At 49.1% G+C, this 18,057-nt stretch overlaps 1 protein-coding gene across 2 annotated transcripts in view; it reads left to right on the plus strand.

Moving 5' to 3' along the window:
• Parp16 (poly(ADP-ribose) polymerase family member 16) overlaps positions 1-12,840 on the plus strand; it is a 30,339-nt gene extending 17,499 nt beyond the window's left edge. Inside the window, exons 3-6 of one of the 2 annotated variants that reach the window (XM_059268112.1) lie at positions 3,071-3,277; positions 6,656-6,827; positions 9,637-9,778; positions 11,329-12,840. In XM_059268112.1, coding sequence (XP_059124095.1) covers positions 3,071-3,277; positions 6,656-6,827; positions 9,637-9,778; positions 11,329-11,566 — 759 coding nt within the window. In that variant the 3' untranslated portion in view covers positions 11,567-12,840. The remainder of the gene's footprint in view (positions 1-3,070; positions 3,278-6,655; positions 6,828-9,636; positions 9,779-11,328) is intronic. The other variant, XM_059268113.1, reaches the window with a different exon arrangement.
• The last annotated feature ends 5,217 nt before the right edge of the window (positions 12,841-18,057 follow it).

Here is an 18,057-nt window from a genome sequence, read left to right on the forward strand (position 1 = left end):
AGACCAGGCTGGCCTTGAACTCATAGAGATCCGCCTGGCTCTGCCTTCTGAGTGCTGGGATCAAAGGCGTGCACCACTGCCGCCCAGCTCATGCTTGTGGATTTTTAAGACAAAGTCTTAATATGAAGCCTCACTATGTAGCCTATGGTGGTTATAGAGTCATGGCAGTCCTCCTGCCTCAGATTCCTGGGATCACAGAGATGTTCTACCAGCTCCAGCTGTAAGAATTCAGTTTTACAAGTGTCCCCAAGTAGCACAGATTTTGATGCCCAGGATTCTGGTAGCACAGGGACATGCAACTGTGCTGGATGGTGAGAAACATGAGGAGCCGTGGAGAGGGAGTCTGTATTCCAGAGTGGGTGGATCTACTTCATCTGTTGAATTGAATCATTTATCCATACCTCATATGGGATCAAAGCCCTGCTAGATGGTGGGTATTACAGCTAAAGCCAATGTGATAGTGGTTCCTTGACTTTCGATTATGAACCAATTTAAATACACATTAAAATGTGGGGTGGTGTCAGGGTGGGGCTGGAGAGATGGTCAGTGGTTAAGAGTGCTTGCTGTTCTTGGAGAAGACCTGGGCTCAGTTCCCAGCATCCATATGCAGCTTGCAACTGTCCTTAATTCCAGGGGATCCAGTGCCTTCTTCTGGCCCTCACAGGCACCCGTGTGCATGTGGTGCACACACAGACAAAGAGGCACACACATAGACACATAAATGAAAATGAAGACAATATTTTAAATGTGGGGGTCTGGTGCCCAGGAATGTCAGCTTTTTATTTGCTCAAGTCAGGACATTTGCCTACCATGTATTATCACTTTATTACAGGACATGTTAGCTGGGCATGGTGGTACACACCTGTAATCCAGCATTTGGGGGTTAGGGGGGAGAGGAGCAGAATTTCAAGGCCATTTGAGGGCAGCTTGAGTTTCATGAAATCTAAAAAAAAAAAAAAAAAAAAAAACCTCAAAAAAACCAAGCAGGGGCTGAAGAGAAGCCCCAGTGGTTAAGAATGCTTGCTTCTCTTCCAGAGGACCTGAGTTCGGCTCCCAGAACCTACATTGGGTAGCTACCAACTGCCTGTAACTACAGTTCTGGGGCTCAGCCCCCTCTTCTGACCTCCACTGGGACCCTGCCCACTTGCTCCTCTCCCATAAATAAAATAAAAAACAAATATTCTAAGCAACAGAAAGAAGTGAGGGGGGTGCATAAAAAATGAGAAAAATTAATCCAAGCATGGTGGTGGCACACATCTTTAAGCCCAGCACTTGGGAGGCAGAGGCAGGCAGATCTGTAGGCGGAAGTTTCTCTCCTGCCTGCCTGTTCCCAAATACCCAGCAGCCACTTTGCAAATAATTGACTTGGAGGTTTAATATTATTTATAAATGCTTGGCTGGTAGCTCAGGCTTATTACTGACTAGCTCTTACACTTAAATTAACCCATAATTCATATCTATGTTTAGCCACATGGCTTGGCACCTTTTCTCAGTGCAGCATTCTCATCTTGTTTCCTCTGGCTGGTGACTCCTTTCTCTGTTCTTCCTCTTTCAGAATTCTCCTAGTCTGGTCACCCCGCCTATACGTCCTGCCTGGCTGCTGGCCAATCAGCATTTTATTAAACCAATTCGAGTGACAAATCTTTACAGTGTACAAGAGCATTATCCCATAGCACAGATCTTTTGAGTTCAAGGCTAGCCTGGTCTACAGAGTGAGTTCCAGGACAGCCAGGGCTACACAGAGAAATCCTGTCTTGAAAAACAACAACAATAAGAGAGAGAGAGAGAAGAAAAAGAAGAAAAATTAATACTTAAAAAAGGAACTTAGGCATCCATGCCAGTTAGATTTTGCTGAATAACAAACCACCCTGAAGTTTAGTGACTTTCAAAGATGAAAAGAAAGTATTGGTTGCATTTCATGACTCTGAGGTTTTGACTCTGAGGTCATGACTCTGAGGTTGTGACTCTGAGGTCATGACTCTGAGGTGGTTCTTGGGGGTGGATGTTGTAGGGTAATTTTGCTTATATTTCTGGGCTTTAGTTGGGGGGTGGCTGCCATGGCTGAGGCCTTCCTTTGTGAGGCTCTCACTTTGCTGAGGCTGAGTAAGGGTGCCGGCCATCAGCAAGGAAGGATAAACCCTTTGCAAGTCTCTGCCGTGAATTGTGCTAAGGGCCCATTGATCAAAACAAATCTAAGCACAGCCAGCTTCAAGTGCAGAGAAATAGGCTCCATGTCTGGATGCCATCTTGGGGGAATCCCACCTGCAGAGTAACACTTGAAGGAACACAGACAGAGGCAGAAGGGGAATTCTGTGGCTGCTTTTGACGTTTGCCATGGCTCTCTGCCTCATGAGATTGTTGTAAAGAGAAAATATGGGAACAGATGGGAAAGTGTTGGTTTTGTTTTTTGGAGACAGGGTCTTGCTATGGAACCCGGGCTGACCTGGAACTTCCTGAATGCTGGGTTACAGATGTGGGCTACCATCCAAACCTGAAAAGTTCTGGGAACATTAGGAGTGATTTCTGAGCCAGGTGTGGTGACGCATGCTTTAACCCCAGGACTTGGAAGCAGTCAAATCTGGGCTACATGAGATACTGTCTTAAAAACTGAAGAAGAAAAAAAAAAAAGTAATCCTTGGGTTAGGAGCAGTTCATACTTCTCTCTCGCCTGTCAGTGTCCTTAGAGAAGCTCTCTTGAGCCGTCAGAAGCCCTGGTTTGACTATAGAGGAACATCTTCAGAATTAGGAAACTAATTGTTCTGATGGGCGAGCTGATTGGGGGTGGGGGAGCCCAAGGTTTTAGGAGGCCTTTTGTCTTTCTTCTCCCTCCTTCCCTCCTTCCCTTCTTCCCTCCATCCATTCTTTTGTCTCATGTAGCCCAGGCTGGCTTTGAACTTGACATCTAGCTGAGGATGAGCTTGAACTCACAACCTTCCTGTCTGTTTCCTAAGTACTGAGCGTGTAGGCCTGTGCCAGCACACTGGCCATTAAGAGGACACACCGCAGCACACTTACCAGTGTCCCAAGGAAAACCGTGACTCCCTTCATGTTTCGCTTTCATGTTTTCAAGTTCGAAAAGATCCAGCAGCTGACTGGTGCCCCTTGCACGCCTGTTCCCACCCCGGACTTCCTATTTGAAATCGAGTACTTTGACCCAGCCAACGCCAGATTTTATGAGACCAAAGGAGAACGAGACCTCATCTATGCCTTCCATGGCAGCCGCCTAGAGAACTTCCACTCCATCATCCACAATGGTCTACACTGCCACCTGAACAAGGTGGGCCTTCCCCCTCTCCCCTGCTGAGGAGCATGGGAGTTAGGGGACTGCTTGGTGGGGGGTACATGGCAGGCGGGTTACTGAGGCCATAGCGCTTGGAGCTTGGAGTGGTCTGTAGACCAGCAGCACAGTCACCTGGCCACCTGGGTAAAGGCAGCATCTCAGGCCCACTGCCGACCTTCTGAATCCTGGGGCCAGCTGCGTTTTGACAGGATCTGGGAGATTCCTGGGCTGGTTATGGTTGGGGACGAATCATGGTTTCTGGCCTTAGCTCTACATTTAGATCACTTGGGAAGCTTTTAAAAATCCCAGTGCTGGAGCTGAGAAGTGGCTCAGCAGCTAAGAGTACTTACTGCTCTTGCATAGGATCTGGGTTCAGTTCCCAGGCTCAACACTGGATGGCTACTGCCTGTAGCTATAGTTATCCGACACCCTCTCTGGCCTCCACGGGCATTGCCCATACATGGGACCCAAATAGACAAGCAGACTCACAAACATAAATACAAAATTTAAAATAAAGAAAACAAAAATACCAGTACTGGAGAGCTTGGGATGTAACCCAGTTGGTAGAATGTTTACTTGGTATGCACTGAGTTCAATTCCCAACACCAGATGATGTGGTGTTAACTGCCTATAATCCTAACACTAGGGAACTAGAGGCAAGAGGATCTGAAGTTCAAGGTCATCCTGGGCTACACAGGGTGTTTGATGTTAGCCTGGGCTACATGAGGCCTTGTCTCACAAAAACAAACAATGTTGACTACATCCCAGACCAATTAATTGAGATTCTGCGGGAGTGGGGCCCATCAGTATGCTTTACCAACTCTTCCAGTGGTCTTAATGTGTGACTGGCCCTGGTCACACAGTGTGGACCCTGGACCAGCAGCATAAGCATTACCCAGGAACACTTTGTTGGAAATGTGAAGCCCCAGGCCTGCCTTAGATGACAGGGTGAGAACCCGAACTTTAACAGGATCCCCAGACAACCATAAGCATGGCTGAGCTTCTGTCAGCCCTGAGAAATTGCTGCGGGGTGTGCCAAGATTCAGCAAGAGGAGGCCCTTCCCTAGAACTGTTTTCCTCTCGTATTTATGAATCAAAACTTTCCAATCACCCTCTTCCTTCTGACACTTACTCTGCCCCTTAGGAAGGAGGGGGAGGAGGATGACAGTCTATTACAGCTAAACAGGCATGGGCAGCCATGCCGGCCTGGGCAAAGGAACTTACGCTGTCCTGGTCTGTTCCCTCTTGTGTGGCACTGGACCCTTCTACTCTCTGAGCACACGAAAGGATTGGAGCGGCTTAGTGCACAAAGGCCTCTTCCTTCCCTAAGCTCCAGGAGAAGCAGCAGCAGCTATTGTAAGCCAGTGGAGAGGCCATCTGAGGTAGTGGGTGCTGGGGCCCCTCCCCAGGCAGGGCAGCATCTGTCATGTCTTGAAGGGCTGGCTCCGGGAGCCTGGACTCAGCTGGGGCTGATGTAGCCCCGAGGCTGGAGAAGCTGCTTCCAACCCTGCTGCATCTGATTAGTGCTGGTGGGTTCTGCTGAGGATGACTGGCTTGTTTATGCTGGCCCTGGGCTTCCTGCTATGGCCAGGCTACTGGAATCCAGGGGTCTCTGTTTTACCCTGGAGAAGTTGCCCGAAGTTTATACTCTGGGGCTCTCTTGAGGGCCCATGTAGCGGGGGGAAGGTGTGAAGTTATCTTGGGGGTAGAAATGCCCTAGGACTCTCTTGTGCTCTCCACTCACAGCAGGCCTGGCTCAAGGTTTTCAGTCTCAGGAGCTGAAGACATATGTAGGACTTAAGTCAAGGATTAATGTGCAGGGACAGAGAAGTGACTTAACGGGTAAAGGTGAAGTCATTGAGACTTCTGCTAGTCCTGGTGACCTGAGATTGATCCCAGGTGCTCGTATGGCCCAAGGGAGAAGCAGCTTCCACAAGTTGTCTTCTTACTTGTGTGTCACACACACACACACACACACACACACACACACACACACACACACACAGAGAGAGAGAGAGAGAGAGAGACAGAGAGAGAGAGACAGAGAGAGAGAGACAGAGAGAGAGAGAGAGAGACTGACTCTGCTATGGGGTCTGATCATGAGGGTGTTCATTGCCCCTGGAGACGGTCTGTGTCAGCTTTTAAGAGATGGCGACATTGTCCAACTTGGCATGGGAGCTTTCCAAAGGTCAAGCAGAGGTTTGTTTCATTTGCCCCAAGCCACAGGGTCTCCATTTCTCAGTTCCAGAGCAGAGGATGTATTTCCAGTGTACTCCTGGAGTTCGGTGTCATCTAAGATACTGGCGTCCACAGAGGTCAATCGAATTTCAACCTGAGTATCAAAGTCCATCCATGGATGGAAGCTTCTGGGATGTGATGAGAAGTGTTCCGAGTCAGTGTGACTAAGCACCAGGATGGGTGTTACTGTGACCGAGTGGTGATCAGCTATCGGTGCCTATGGTAGCCGAGGAAGCCTGTGTTCCCTGTGCCCGCTGTAGGCTCCGCTGGCCAGAGCTTCCACCCGCCACTCTTCCTTAGGGAGGAGCCAACTAACTCCCCCTGTCAGGCAGCTGCGCCCTACATTCTCAGATGTTTTCTTAGCCCACACCAACACAGTAAAACTCCACTCTGCCCCTCATGGCAGCTCCGGCATTTAGTCCCAGCTTCTGGTCAGAGAGACTCATTTCTTATTCAAGTAACAGGATGTAGCTCTGCTTCTGCAAACCCCTAAGTGTAGCTATGTGTCACACGTTGATATAATGGGAATTACTGTTTATTATCACAGCAGCACCCATGATGGTGTGCCCGCCTGGGGCTGTCACCACCTCTTAGGTGCCAGGTAGCCTTGGAATGCACATTGTTTTATGTACATACATATGTCTGGTTGTGTCTCTGTGTGTGTGTGTGTGTGTGTGTTGCTGAGGATTGAATGCTTAGGCAAGAGCTCTACCACTAAGCTACACCCCCAGCCCTATTATGTCTTTGAATCATGGTCATAAGCTTATGGAGGAGGAACTTTTACACCATTTTGTAGATGAAGACGCTGAAACACCAGAATTTATGTAATTCGTTGGAACGTTGAAACGGAGGTCTGTTTGAACTCTGATATCGATGTTGTTTTTTCCATTCGACCTTGACCACCAGGTACAGCTCCTTTGCCAGGCTAGGTGGCCAAATCCACAGTCAAACTATTATCAGATGGGAATGTGCTTAGTAATAAGCCCTATGATGACATCGGAGGTTGTTTGTCTTAAAGGAGTGGGAGACTGTGAAAATGTTTATGTTTACAGCTCTGTGGAAGAGCGATGTATGCTATCTGGTGACGTCCACTCTCCATTCACTTCTGTGTGTTTCTTTTCGCCTCTGCTATTCCAGACATCTTTGTTTGGGGAAGGGACCTACCTCACAAGTGACTTGAGCCTGGCCCTCATTTACAGTCCTCACGGCCATGGGTGGCAGCACAGCCTCCTTGGACCAGTCCTTAGCTGTGTAGCCGTGTGTGAGGTCATCGATCATCCAGATGTCAAGTGCCAAACCAAGAAGAAGGGTGAGTGAGCATGTGACGCAGGCCTGGCTGCAGGCACTTGCTACTGGCCCAGGTGTGGAGCGGAGGGCCGTTGCATGCTTGGGGATGGGTTGGTCCAGAGCAGTGCAGGACGGAGGCTGTTCTTCAAGGAGGGAAATGGCTTCTCAGGGATTGAACACATGATAGAAAAAGATCGCATGCTACAGGTAGGAGTTGGGGAGTGCTGGGGGACGGGCTGACAAGGGGCAGCTGAGTGGGTCCAAGCATCCAGGGAAAGCTTTGGGAAGGAGGCAGGATTTGAGCAATGGAGGCTCAGGGGTTAAGAGTGTTTGCTGCTCTTCCAGAGGACCTGAGCCCTGTTCTCAGCACCCACACTGTGGGATTCACAACCACCTGTAACTGCAATTCGAGGAGATCTAACATCCTCTTTTGGCCTCATGGGTACCAGGCATGTGGTACACATACATACATTCATGCAAAACACTCATACATATAAAATAAAAATTACAAAAAAAAAAAAAGACAGAATAGTCGGGTGGTGGCGCACACCTTTAATCCCAGCACTTGGGAGGCAGAGGCAGGTGGATCTCTGTGAATTTGAGGCCAGCCTAGTCTACAAATCCAGTTCTAGGACAGCCAGGGTCGTTACACAGAGAAACCTTGTCTCGAAAAACCAAAAAACAAACAAACAAACAAACAAATAAATAACAAAAAAACTGAAAACAAAGAAAAAAAGATCTGACAAACAGAAGCTCGTGTGTAAGGTGAGAGCAGGGCTCCCCGGAATCTGAATTTTGGTATTATTTCTGGGCACCTGCACCAGCAGAGAACCTGGTATACACTTAACATTCGATCCATGTTTGCTCAACGAACGCTAAGGATAGTGGGTCCAGATCCTCTGAGCGACACTGGAGTGTGCTGGAATCCCCGGATGACCAGGGGGGCATCTGAGGCCATGGACTCTGCAGGAGCAGATCGCTAGCAGGCACCTCAACTCCACTGGCTTGAGGTGTCCCTCTGGGCCACCCTCCCCCAAGGCAGAAGAGTCACAGGACCGTCCTTCCAGTCTCCAAACTGGGCTGTTGGCTTTACTAAGAAGAGGAGAATTCAAGACACAAACTGTTCTGGCCTCTAATGTGAAACAACTGGACCCAAGGAACAGGCCCAGGTCTGACGCCATCCTCCCAACCAGACAGCACGAATGCTCACTCGCATTCGTAATTCTTAGCAAGTCTGCATATGGGGACATCAAACATCAAAACAAGACCGCTCAGCCTCTGCTGCCACGGAGCCCTGGCTTGTGTTTGCTAAAGCCTTCTCATGTTATTAGAAGAAAAGAGAGTGTTCTCTCTTCCTCCCTCTCAGACTAGAGATAAAGTACTTGCTTAGCATGTGCAAAAGGCCCTGGGTTCAGCATCGCACACATACGCATAAAATCCACAACGAAAAAGCAAAACAACAACAAAAAAGTTTTGCTGGGTGTGATGGGACCAGCCTGTAATCTCAGTGGGTAGGAAGCAGAATCAGGAGGATCAGCAGATCAAGGCTAGCCTTAGCTGTGCTGTGAGTTTGAAGTCAGCCTTGGCTACGTTAGACCCAGTCTCAAACAAAACCCTAAAACAAACAAACAAACAAATAAATGAAAGAATAAAGCCAGGCGTGGTGGCGCACACCTTTAATCTTGACACTTGGGAGGCAGAGGCAGGCCGATCTCTGAGTACATGGCTAGCCTGGTCTACATAGTTCCAGTCTAAATGCAGCCACAGAGTGAGATCCTGTGTTTAAAAAACATTTTTTTTCTTTTTAAATCCTGGGCAGGGCGTGGTGACAAATACCTGTAATTTTAGTACTTGGGACATAGACAGGAGGGTCGGGAGTTAAAGGTTACCCTCAGCTACATAGCAAGTTCAAACAAACAAAAGTCTTGGCGTGGTGGAAGTGTTTGTTTGTTTGTTTATTTGTTTTTGTATTTGTGTTTTTTGAGACAAAATCTCACTACATAGTAGCCCTGGCTATCCTGGAACTCACTATGTAGACCAGGATGGCCTTGAACTCACAGGAAATCTACCTGTCTCTGTCTCCCTCTCAAGCACTGAGTGGCGGGTCTACACAGTGAGTTCCAGGACAGCCAGAACTACATAGTGAGACCTTGTCAAAAACAAAAAATAAAAAAAGTGCTGAGGTCAGAGGTGTGCTCCACCGGGCCTGATGGCAGAGTGTTCTGAGAACTCAGATCTGGTGTGGTTTATTCAGAACGCCTCCTAGGCCAAGGGGTTGTAGCTCCATTGGCAAAGTATTCACCTGGCAAGTGTGAGGCCCTGAGTTCCACCTCAACACAGCATCAACCTGGTACAGTGGTACGGGCCTGCAAGCCCAACACCCAGAGTGGAGACAGGAGAGTCAGAAGTTCAAGGTCACCCTTAGCTAGTTCTTGAGTTCAGGTGTGTGAGACTTGTCTCTAGACAGATAAATAAATAAGCGGTCCTGCTCCGGCTTTGCTCCAGGATGAGTCCGGGTCCTGGTCCTGGGGTGTGTGATGCCGATCTGCTGCTGCAGCCTTCAGTGTGTGGCTGTCTTCTGCTGTCTCCATTCTGCAGCTTTCTTGTCCTCCATTTTCCTATTCTTTTTCCCCGTTTGTCGTCCTGCCTGCCAGAGTCTCCTGTTCTCTGTGCCGAGTCTCTCACGGACACAGGTGCATTCCACAGCCTGTGACCTTCCATGCCTCAGGACCACGGGCCTGGACTCCTCTCTATTCCTAATCTGCTTTTGTTACTGCGTTCCCCACCCCCACACAACACCCGACAAAGCGTGCTTCACTCTCCTCCTTCAGATTCCAAGGAAATCGACCGCAGCAGAGCGAGAATCAGGCACAGTGAAGGGGGAGATGTCCCTCCCAAGTACTTTGTAGTCACCAACAACCAGCTTCTGCGGGTGAAGTACCTTCTGGTGTATTCCCAGAAGCAGCCCAAGAGGTAAGCGGATGCTCCCCGCACACACGAGGTTGGGCGATGGCTGCTGGGGTTGATGTCGGCTGCTCAGGCATCATTTGCCCACCTCAGGCTCTGATGTGTTTAAAGCGTGCTCCCCATAGTGCTGGACACCTGAGGGAAGAGGTAGGGACGTCAGAGAAGATTTATGTGGTTCTGACTCCAAGGGGACCAAACATTCTAGTTTGGAGAAGATCGATTTGGAAACAAGCCTGTTTGAGGGATATGTGAAGTCAGACTAGGGCTCTCTGGGCCCATAATTTGTCTGAACTCCATTCCAGAGATGGAGCCTAGAGGCAGGATGGGAACCAGACAGTGGCTGAGAAGGTGCAGCTCAGCTGCTTCCCACAGTGACCTGCTGTGGGCCCCAGATGCTTCATCTTGTCTCTCTAATGAGTTGATGTCAAGGATGTAGCTCAGTGGTAGAGTGGCTTGCCTAGCATACAAAGGCCCTGGGTTCAATCCCCAGCATCGCAAAAGGTATGAAATAAGTAAATGAGTAATAAAGAGTGTTGACCCCAGCAGCCGATGAGGGCCTTTAGCTCTGGAGGACTGTAGAGGAGGACTCATCCCTTCTAGTAGCATGGTGTAAAGAGGATGTCCAGGTCCTTACGGAGACTGACATTTTGCCATTTTACTATGTTGTTGGAGTCTATGGTGGAGCTCCTGCCAAACCCACAGAAAAGGGGTTGCATTGAATATTCTTTTTTTTTTTCAGGATTTGTGTGTGTGTTCGTGTGTGTGTGTGTGTGTGTGTGTGTGTGTGTGTGTGTGTGTGTGTATATAAGTGCCAAGGGAAGCCAGAAAAAGGCATAGATCCCTTGGAGTTTACTTGAAAAACTTTTTTTTTTTGAAAAACTTTTTTACTTTTTTTTTTTTTTTTTTTGTTTTTTGTTTTTTGTTTTTCGAGACAGGGTTGCTTTGGAGCCTGTCCTGGAACTCGCTTTGGAGACCAGGCTGGCCTCGAACTCACAGAGATCTGCCTGCCTCTACCTCCCGAGTGCTGGGATTAAAGGCGTGCGCCACCACCGCCTGGCGAAAAACTTTATTCTTAATTAACTCCTTAGTGAGTGTTTTCAGGGCACGTTTGGATGGCTTAGAATACCTCTCAGTGTAACACAAAAATTCCCAGGCTGGTGAGAGCATGAATTCAATCCCCGTGACCCACATGGTGGAAGGAGCGAACTGACTCTCACAAGCTGTCCTCTGGCCTGGACTCCTCTCTATTCCTAATCTGCTTCTTTTGTTATTGTGTTCCCCACAAAACACAGGTACACACACACACACACACACATACACACACACACACACACACACAAATAATAATAGTAACAAAAGATTCCCCCAGCTCAGATTTGTATGCTCATGTGGAAAAGACCACCTTTCTCCTACGTAACTGTGCAGACACCCTGAGCTGGGGCATCCTTTTAGATACCAAAGCCTTGCTTAAGAAGAAAACGAGTTCTAAAAGGTAATAGAGGGCTAAACAGGGAAGAGTGGGTGAGCTCACTGCATAGCTGTCTTTGTGCTTTTAGAAAATGTTCTGTTGAAAGGCGAGTTGGCGGTGCCAGAGCAAACAGCCCCAGATCTCCTGAGCAGAGCCGCACGAAGCTTCACTTCGTGAAATTCATCATGTCCTGTCCTCTGAGACAGAACTTCTTGCATACACTTAAAACAAAAATGTTTTTCCCGAGTTGCCAACACCCTTTTTCCCTCTGGGCAGGGCCTCCAGTCAGCTCTCCTGGCTGTCCAGCCATTGGTTCATGGTCATGATGTCCCTGTATCTGCTGCTGCTGCTCATTGTGAGTGTCACCAACTCCTCTGCTTTCCACCACTTCTGGAACCGAGTGAAGAGATGATCCCAGGCGCCTGGAGTGGGGGCCACTCACCACGTGCCTTATGGAAGCTTGTCCTCCACCTCCTGCATCTCATATCCAGCCAGGTCGAATTTGGGGACCGGTTGCAGGGGGTGCACAGGACAATTTTCATATGCCATAAATGTACTGATTGCCTTGGATGGTGTGCCCAGTCACAGTCCAGTCAATGGGTGGCCTCCCATCTGCTTCTTCCCAAATAGTCGAGGGAGGTGGCTCTTCAGCCAGGGCCAAAGGAAAAGTAACTCCTGCTGCGTTTAAAAGCAACGTGTCCAAGCTGTCCGTGGTGTTTACAATCGCTCAAACGGAGGCTGGCCCTTTCTTTAATGCCTTTTGGAAGACAGAGAGTGTGCAATGGGGGTGATAAATCATTAGGCGGTTGCCTTGTTTTGACTCAAGACACCCAAGAGGGACAGTCGTGTTTCTCGTAAGAACCAGTGGGATCGTTTGGGGATTCCATCAGCTTTAGTCTGCGGGTGTAAAACATTTGAACGGTTTTCTCAGATCAACAAACGGTTTCTGCTACAGCTGTACCTCCCTCCCTTCTTAACCACACAGAGAAGGAGCCACAGAGGGATAACAAAATGCAGACTTAACCACTAGGAACTCCGTCATCGTTTTCTAAAAATGACCAACTGCTGATTACAGCTGAAACGGAACCAAATGTTTGTTCTCTGCTTTTGTTGCTGTTTGTTTTAAAGTACCTGTTTGACACATTAGCCTCCGTGAGCCGAATAAAAGGAGAGATGTCTAAACCTAGAGCACCCCGTGGCCTGGGGCCACAGCCTCTTTCCTGGCTGTGTTATAGAGAGAAGGATCCAAGCCATAGGCTCGCCAGGGTCCTCATTCCCACGAAGCTGCCTTGATCTACAACACTCTAGGCCTTCAGGGGCCCGGTGGTCTTCAAGACAGACACCTGCCTCAGTTGGCCTCCTATCTTCCTGCACTGAGTCTCCCTCAGAGGAGCCGTCATCTTTGGGACTCAGCCCGAGTTTTAGTGTGTGAGCAGAGAGCCCCAGCTGTCCATGCTGGGTTGTTTACCCCTCCTTCCTGCCAACCTTCAACCAGGAAAGAACGCTGTTGAATGGGAATGAGGTCTCCACAGAGAAGGAGATCGTTTTTCTACAATTTGTAAAGTTTCTGAAAAAGCCACTATTAAGTTTTTAAATCAAATCGTGGGCCATTTAAAAAACAATAAAGATATTTTCCTAAATACCAAGTTGTCTGTGACTGTCCGCAGCCCCAGCTCAAGTCAGCTGTACTCAGTGTTAAAAAGCTTAGCCTTTTCCCTCTTCATGGTGGACGTGAGTGGCAGTGCCACCAGGATAGTTGGTAAGTGGGACCTGTGGTCATTGACCTCACACACGGGGACACTTACTGTGTGCCCTGCATTAGGAATACAAGTAGGATCAAAACCAAAGCCCTTGCCCGCCAGGAGCTGGCAATGTGGGCACATAGACAAGCATTCCAGGTAAGGCCGGCACCCTGAGATGTTATAAAGGAGAAGCACTTGGCAAAGAGTCCTAACATGGTCCGGGGTCAGGAATACAGAACCAGTACCATAGACTATACATGTGTGTTGATTTTTTTGATTTCCACAACAGGCCTTGTACTTTAGCAGATCTGAAGGCAGGCCCAGAAAGCTTAATAGCTTGTCCACGCTATACCAGGAGGAGGTGGTGGAGCTGGGAGTTAAATCTGGAAGGCTGGTTTCTCATGTCCATCCTCGGAGCTAGGAATATAGATGAGATGGTGAGTGCTCACATAGTGTGCACAAAGCGGAGAGTTTGATCCCCAGCACCGCATCAAACTGGGTGCTTGTGATGGAGTCACACTAACCCTCATCAGCTTGCTTTCTTTCTCTCTTTTTTTTTTAAATTTATTATTTTTATTTTTCAAGACAGGGTTTCTCTGTGTAGCCTTGGCTGTCCTAGAACTCACTCTGTAGACCAGGCTGGCCTTGAACTCACAGAGATCCTCTTGCCTCTGCCTCCCAAGTGCTGGGATTAAAGGCATGCCCCACCACCACCGGCTCTCATCAGCTTTCTTATTGCCGGGACAAAATGCCTGAAATAAACAGCCTGAGGGAGGGAGGACTGATGAAGACTTACAGTTTCCATGGTCCCAGCTCACGATGGCAGGGTGGGAAGGGTGTGTCTGGGCAGAGCATGCATGCACACACACACACACACACACACACACACACACACACACACACACACATACATGCATGCACACAGAGACACAGAAGGGTCAGAGACAAAACAGGAGCCTGTACCACATTCCCAGATCTTCCTCCATGAGCTCCACCTCCTAAAGTTCCCAGCACCATCAGCTGGGGACCAAGAACTGAATGCACCAGCGTGTGAGAGACATCTCACAGCTGACCTACAACACAGCTCCATTACCCTCTCCCACACATCATCTGGAACCTGAGGAGTGGTCAGTCTAGGCAGAGAGAGAGGAGTGGGGACTCGCAAAGGGCTAGTGTTCTCAGAAGCAGAAAGGAGGAAAGACACAAAGAATTGTGCTGAAAAGCAGATAGGGCAAAGTTAAAGGAGAACTAGGTTTTTGGTTTGTTTTTTGGTTTGTTTTGAGACAGTTTCATGAAGTCCAGGTTGACCTAGAACTGGCTACATAGTTAAGGATGACCTTGAACTTCTGATGTTGTTGCCTGTACCTCGTGAGTGCACGGGACACCAGATCTGGTTTTAAATTATTTATTTTAAAAAAATTTTTACTTTTTTTTTTTTTTTTTTTCTGAGACAGGGTTTCTCTGTGTAGTTTTGGTGCCTGTCCTGAATCTCGCTTTGTAGCCCAGGCTGGCCTTGAACTCACAGAGATCCGCCTGCCTCTGCCTCCCTCGGGCTGGGATTAAAGGCGTGCCCACCACCGCCCGGCTATACTTTTTATTTTATGTGCATTGGTGTTTTGCCATGGGTTTGGGTCCTCAGGAACTGGAGTTACAGACAGTTGTGATCTGCCACGTGGGTGCTGGGAATTGAACCAGGGTCCTCTGGAAGAGCAGTCAGCACTCTTAACTGCTGAGCCATCTCTCCAACCCTGGTTTTAAGTACTTCCATGAGTTTTGAATCCAGTGCCTTGTACATGCTAGGCAAGTGTCTACCATGGCGCTCTATCTGAAGCTTCCGGTTTTAAAAGAAATTAAGACATTTTCCAACTATGGGTCTGAAGCACTGTGCTCATGTTGTCTAGTGAATGCACTAGCCCTTGGGTAGGGTTGTGGGAGGTGCTGTGAGACCTCTGGGTCCCTGGAAATGATAGACAGGAAGGAGACGAGACTCAAAGCCACTCAGCCCCTACCCTAAGCCTACGGTGGCAGACGCCATTAGAACAGAGGCTGTGGAGGAGGCAGGCTGGGAGCCGTAGGGTGGGGCCCAGGAGGAGAAAGCAGCTTCCTCTCTGTTCTGTTTAATGTGCCCAAGAGGAGGAGCATGCCCGGGTAGTTGATGGCAGAGGAGGTCAGGAGGCACTCAGGTGTCACCACCTCGCATTGGGGCCCCTGCTGTCTTGGCCTTGTGAGAAGCACCGCCCACCCCACCCCCCAGGTCAGCTCTGTCAACTACACATCAGTGACTGGAATGTTGCATTCAGAGAGGTGTCAAGTGGGTCTCTCACAGGTAGGAGGCTGGCTTTGAAGGGCCCAGAATCCTTCTAGTGCATGCCTGCGGAGAGGAGAGAGAGGCAGATGTGAGTCAGTGTTGGTTCTGATTAATTCATTCCATTAAATGGCAGTCGCCTCCCAAGCCGGGCCACGGGTGGGGAGCTGATTTAAAGAGCCCAATTCAGGTGTTTTTCTGTATAACATGGCCGCATCACATCTGCGCCCATCCACTGCTAAGCCCAGGAGGTTTGTGTTGGCATGGAGTCTGCCGAACTCACCCTCCCCGTTGCCATGGTGACTCTTAGGCCCTGGGGTTGGATTCAGTTCTTCACACACAAACAGGACCACACCCCTCCAGAGCCCCTCTAACACTCCCACCCACCCCTCCTCTTCACTGCCTCACCACATGCCCCCCCCCCCCAGGTTTCCATCTCTTGGCTTTCTTTTTTTCTTTTTTTTTTCTTTTTTTCTTTTTTTGCCTTTGTCCACTCCCCACCATGGGTTTTTGTTTGTTTCCCAGCTGTCTGGGGCTGTGCACCATGGAGACGGTGTCCTGGGCTGCCTCTAACCCTGATCTGGTTAGGAGCCCCTCCGCTTTTGCGTGTATCTCCAACCTGATGTTTAGAACATCCAAAACAAATCCCGACATTCCAAAGCAAGATAGAAACCACCGTCCCCACCCACTCTGCTGGCGCCCTGGTCCACCTGGAAAGGACTTTTGAAAATTTCCAGTGCTCCAAAGCAGTGTCCATGGACTGAAGGGAAAGTGGTGTCTACTGAGTGTTTTAGTCCCAACGAGCTGCACTTCGTGTGAAGTTGATGTTTTTAGCATTAAAATTCCACCGGAAGCTTTCAGAGGGCAGGGTTCTCAGGACAAGCGTATATACATTTGTCTCGGTGCACCCAAGAGAAGTTCGTTGAGTGACTATATGAGAAGATTCATGGAATGGCTGAGTGGCAGTCTAAGAGGGTTCCCTCAGGGAAGGGGAAGGGGGAGTTGGTGGGAGAGGGCATCTGAGGAGGCTGTTGCTTGGCTTTGGGAAATCCTGCTTGCTGTAACCCCAGAAGTACTTGGTAGGATTAGTGAAGTGGGCAGCAAAGAGCCTGGTGTTTTGTTTTAAAATGCAAATGGTCCTGGAAAGTGGAATACTACTGGTTTTGAAGCTTGTTCACACATGGGTCAATGGCTGGACATTGTGCTAACAACTGTAATCTAAATACCCATGAGGCAGCCAGTCAGTGGTGACACATGCCTTTAATCCCAGCACCGGAAAGGCAGAGGCAGGAGGATCTCTGTGAGTCTGAGACCAGCTTGGTCTACAGAGCAAGTTCAGGACAGCCAAGACTACAGAGAGAAACTCTGTCTCGGGGGCGCAGGGTGGCGGGGGGTACATAAAAAAATACCCACTAAGCTGAGGCAGGAGGATTGCCACAGATTTGAGGCCAGTCTGTGCTACAGATATCTGTCCATCTACCTTTTTTATTTTTTTGAGCTCTAGGCTAACCTGGCTACAGTGTGAGAGCATTTCAAAACAAAAACCTTAAACTTTCAAGAAACCAAAACACAAAGCAAAGCCTGTCTAAGAACAGGCTGTAGTAATGAGTTGGTAGACAATGAGAGAGAAATAATTGGAGACTCACCAGCAAAAGGAGCCTTCACTAACAGGGCACTGGAGCCAAACATGGCTCTGTCTGCATTTAGCCAGAGGACCCCATTGAAAACAGCACGTATTCTTCCAAGCCCTTCCAGCCAGCCTTGGTGGCATGGGTCAGGTCAGTCAGATTGCAGAAGGAGGCAAGGCCAGTCTGAACTACTGGACCCACACATTGCAAACTGGCTTAAGATTTCACTGGTCTTGGGCAAGCACAGGCACAAGTATGTCCATATGTATAGCTGCTAGAAGTCTGCTGGACTTCGACTATAGTGTTTACTTATTGATTTTTAAAGGTGTGTGTGTGTGTGTGTGTGTGTGTACATATATTTGTGTGTGTAGGTATATGAACATGAGTGCAGGTGCCTTTGGAGACCAGGGACAGTTGATCCCTCTGAAGCTAGAATTACAGGCATTGGGAGGGGCAGTACCTGGGTCCCCTCACTACGTGAGTACTAGGAACCATACTCTGGTCCTCTAGAAGAGCAGTACCTACTCTTAACAGATGAACTGAAACCCCCCCACCACCAGGTGTATTTTAAAGGGGGGGGGTCATCCTTTCAGCTCTCGGAGTCCCTCATTTCTTCTGTGTGGGGTCACCTGTTCCTGTCGCCCAGCTCCACTCACCTTCCTGGTGCTGTACTCCGACCTCTCCTCCAGGGCATGAGCCCCATTTCCTGCTCTCCCCGGGTCCTGGTAAAAGCAGCTGACGGCCTTTCCACCCACCCACTCTGAATAGAGCAGCACTTGGCTTCAGATGTGGGTCTGTGACCCAACTGGATAAGAAAATCCTAGCAAGATGAAGTCCAGTTTTGTGGATGTTCCTGGGAAAGAGACTCGTATTTCCTCGTCCTGCATGTGAGAGGCTGGCCTTTCTGCTGCCTTTGTGCTGTTTGCGTTTTGTGTGAGAGGCAGGGTCTGCCTGTGTAGCCTGGGATGGCATGAGACTCAGTCCTGCTGCCTCTGCACCCCCCCCACCCCCCCCCCTCCCCCCACCCCCCCACCCCCCATCCCAGAGTTCTGGGATTGCAGGCCAGTGCTACCCTGCTGACCTTGTTACCACCCGGCTGCCACCTTGCTACCATGGGATGCTACTCACTAAATCAGAAGTGC

The sequence above is a fragment of the Peromyscus eremicus genome, chromosome 7 (genome assembly GCF_949786415.1).
Source record: "Peromyscus eremicus chromosome 7, PerEre_H2_v1, whole genome shotgun sequence".
NCBI lineage: Eukaryota > Metazoa > Chordata > Mammalia > Rodentia > Cricetidae > Peromyscus > Peromyscus eremicus.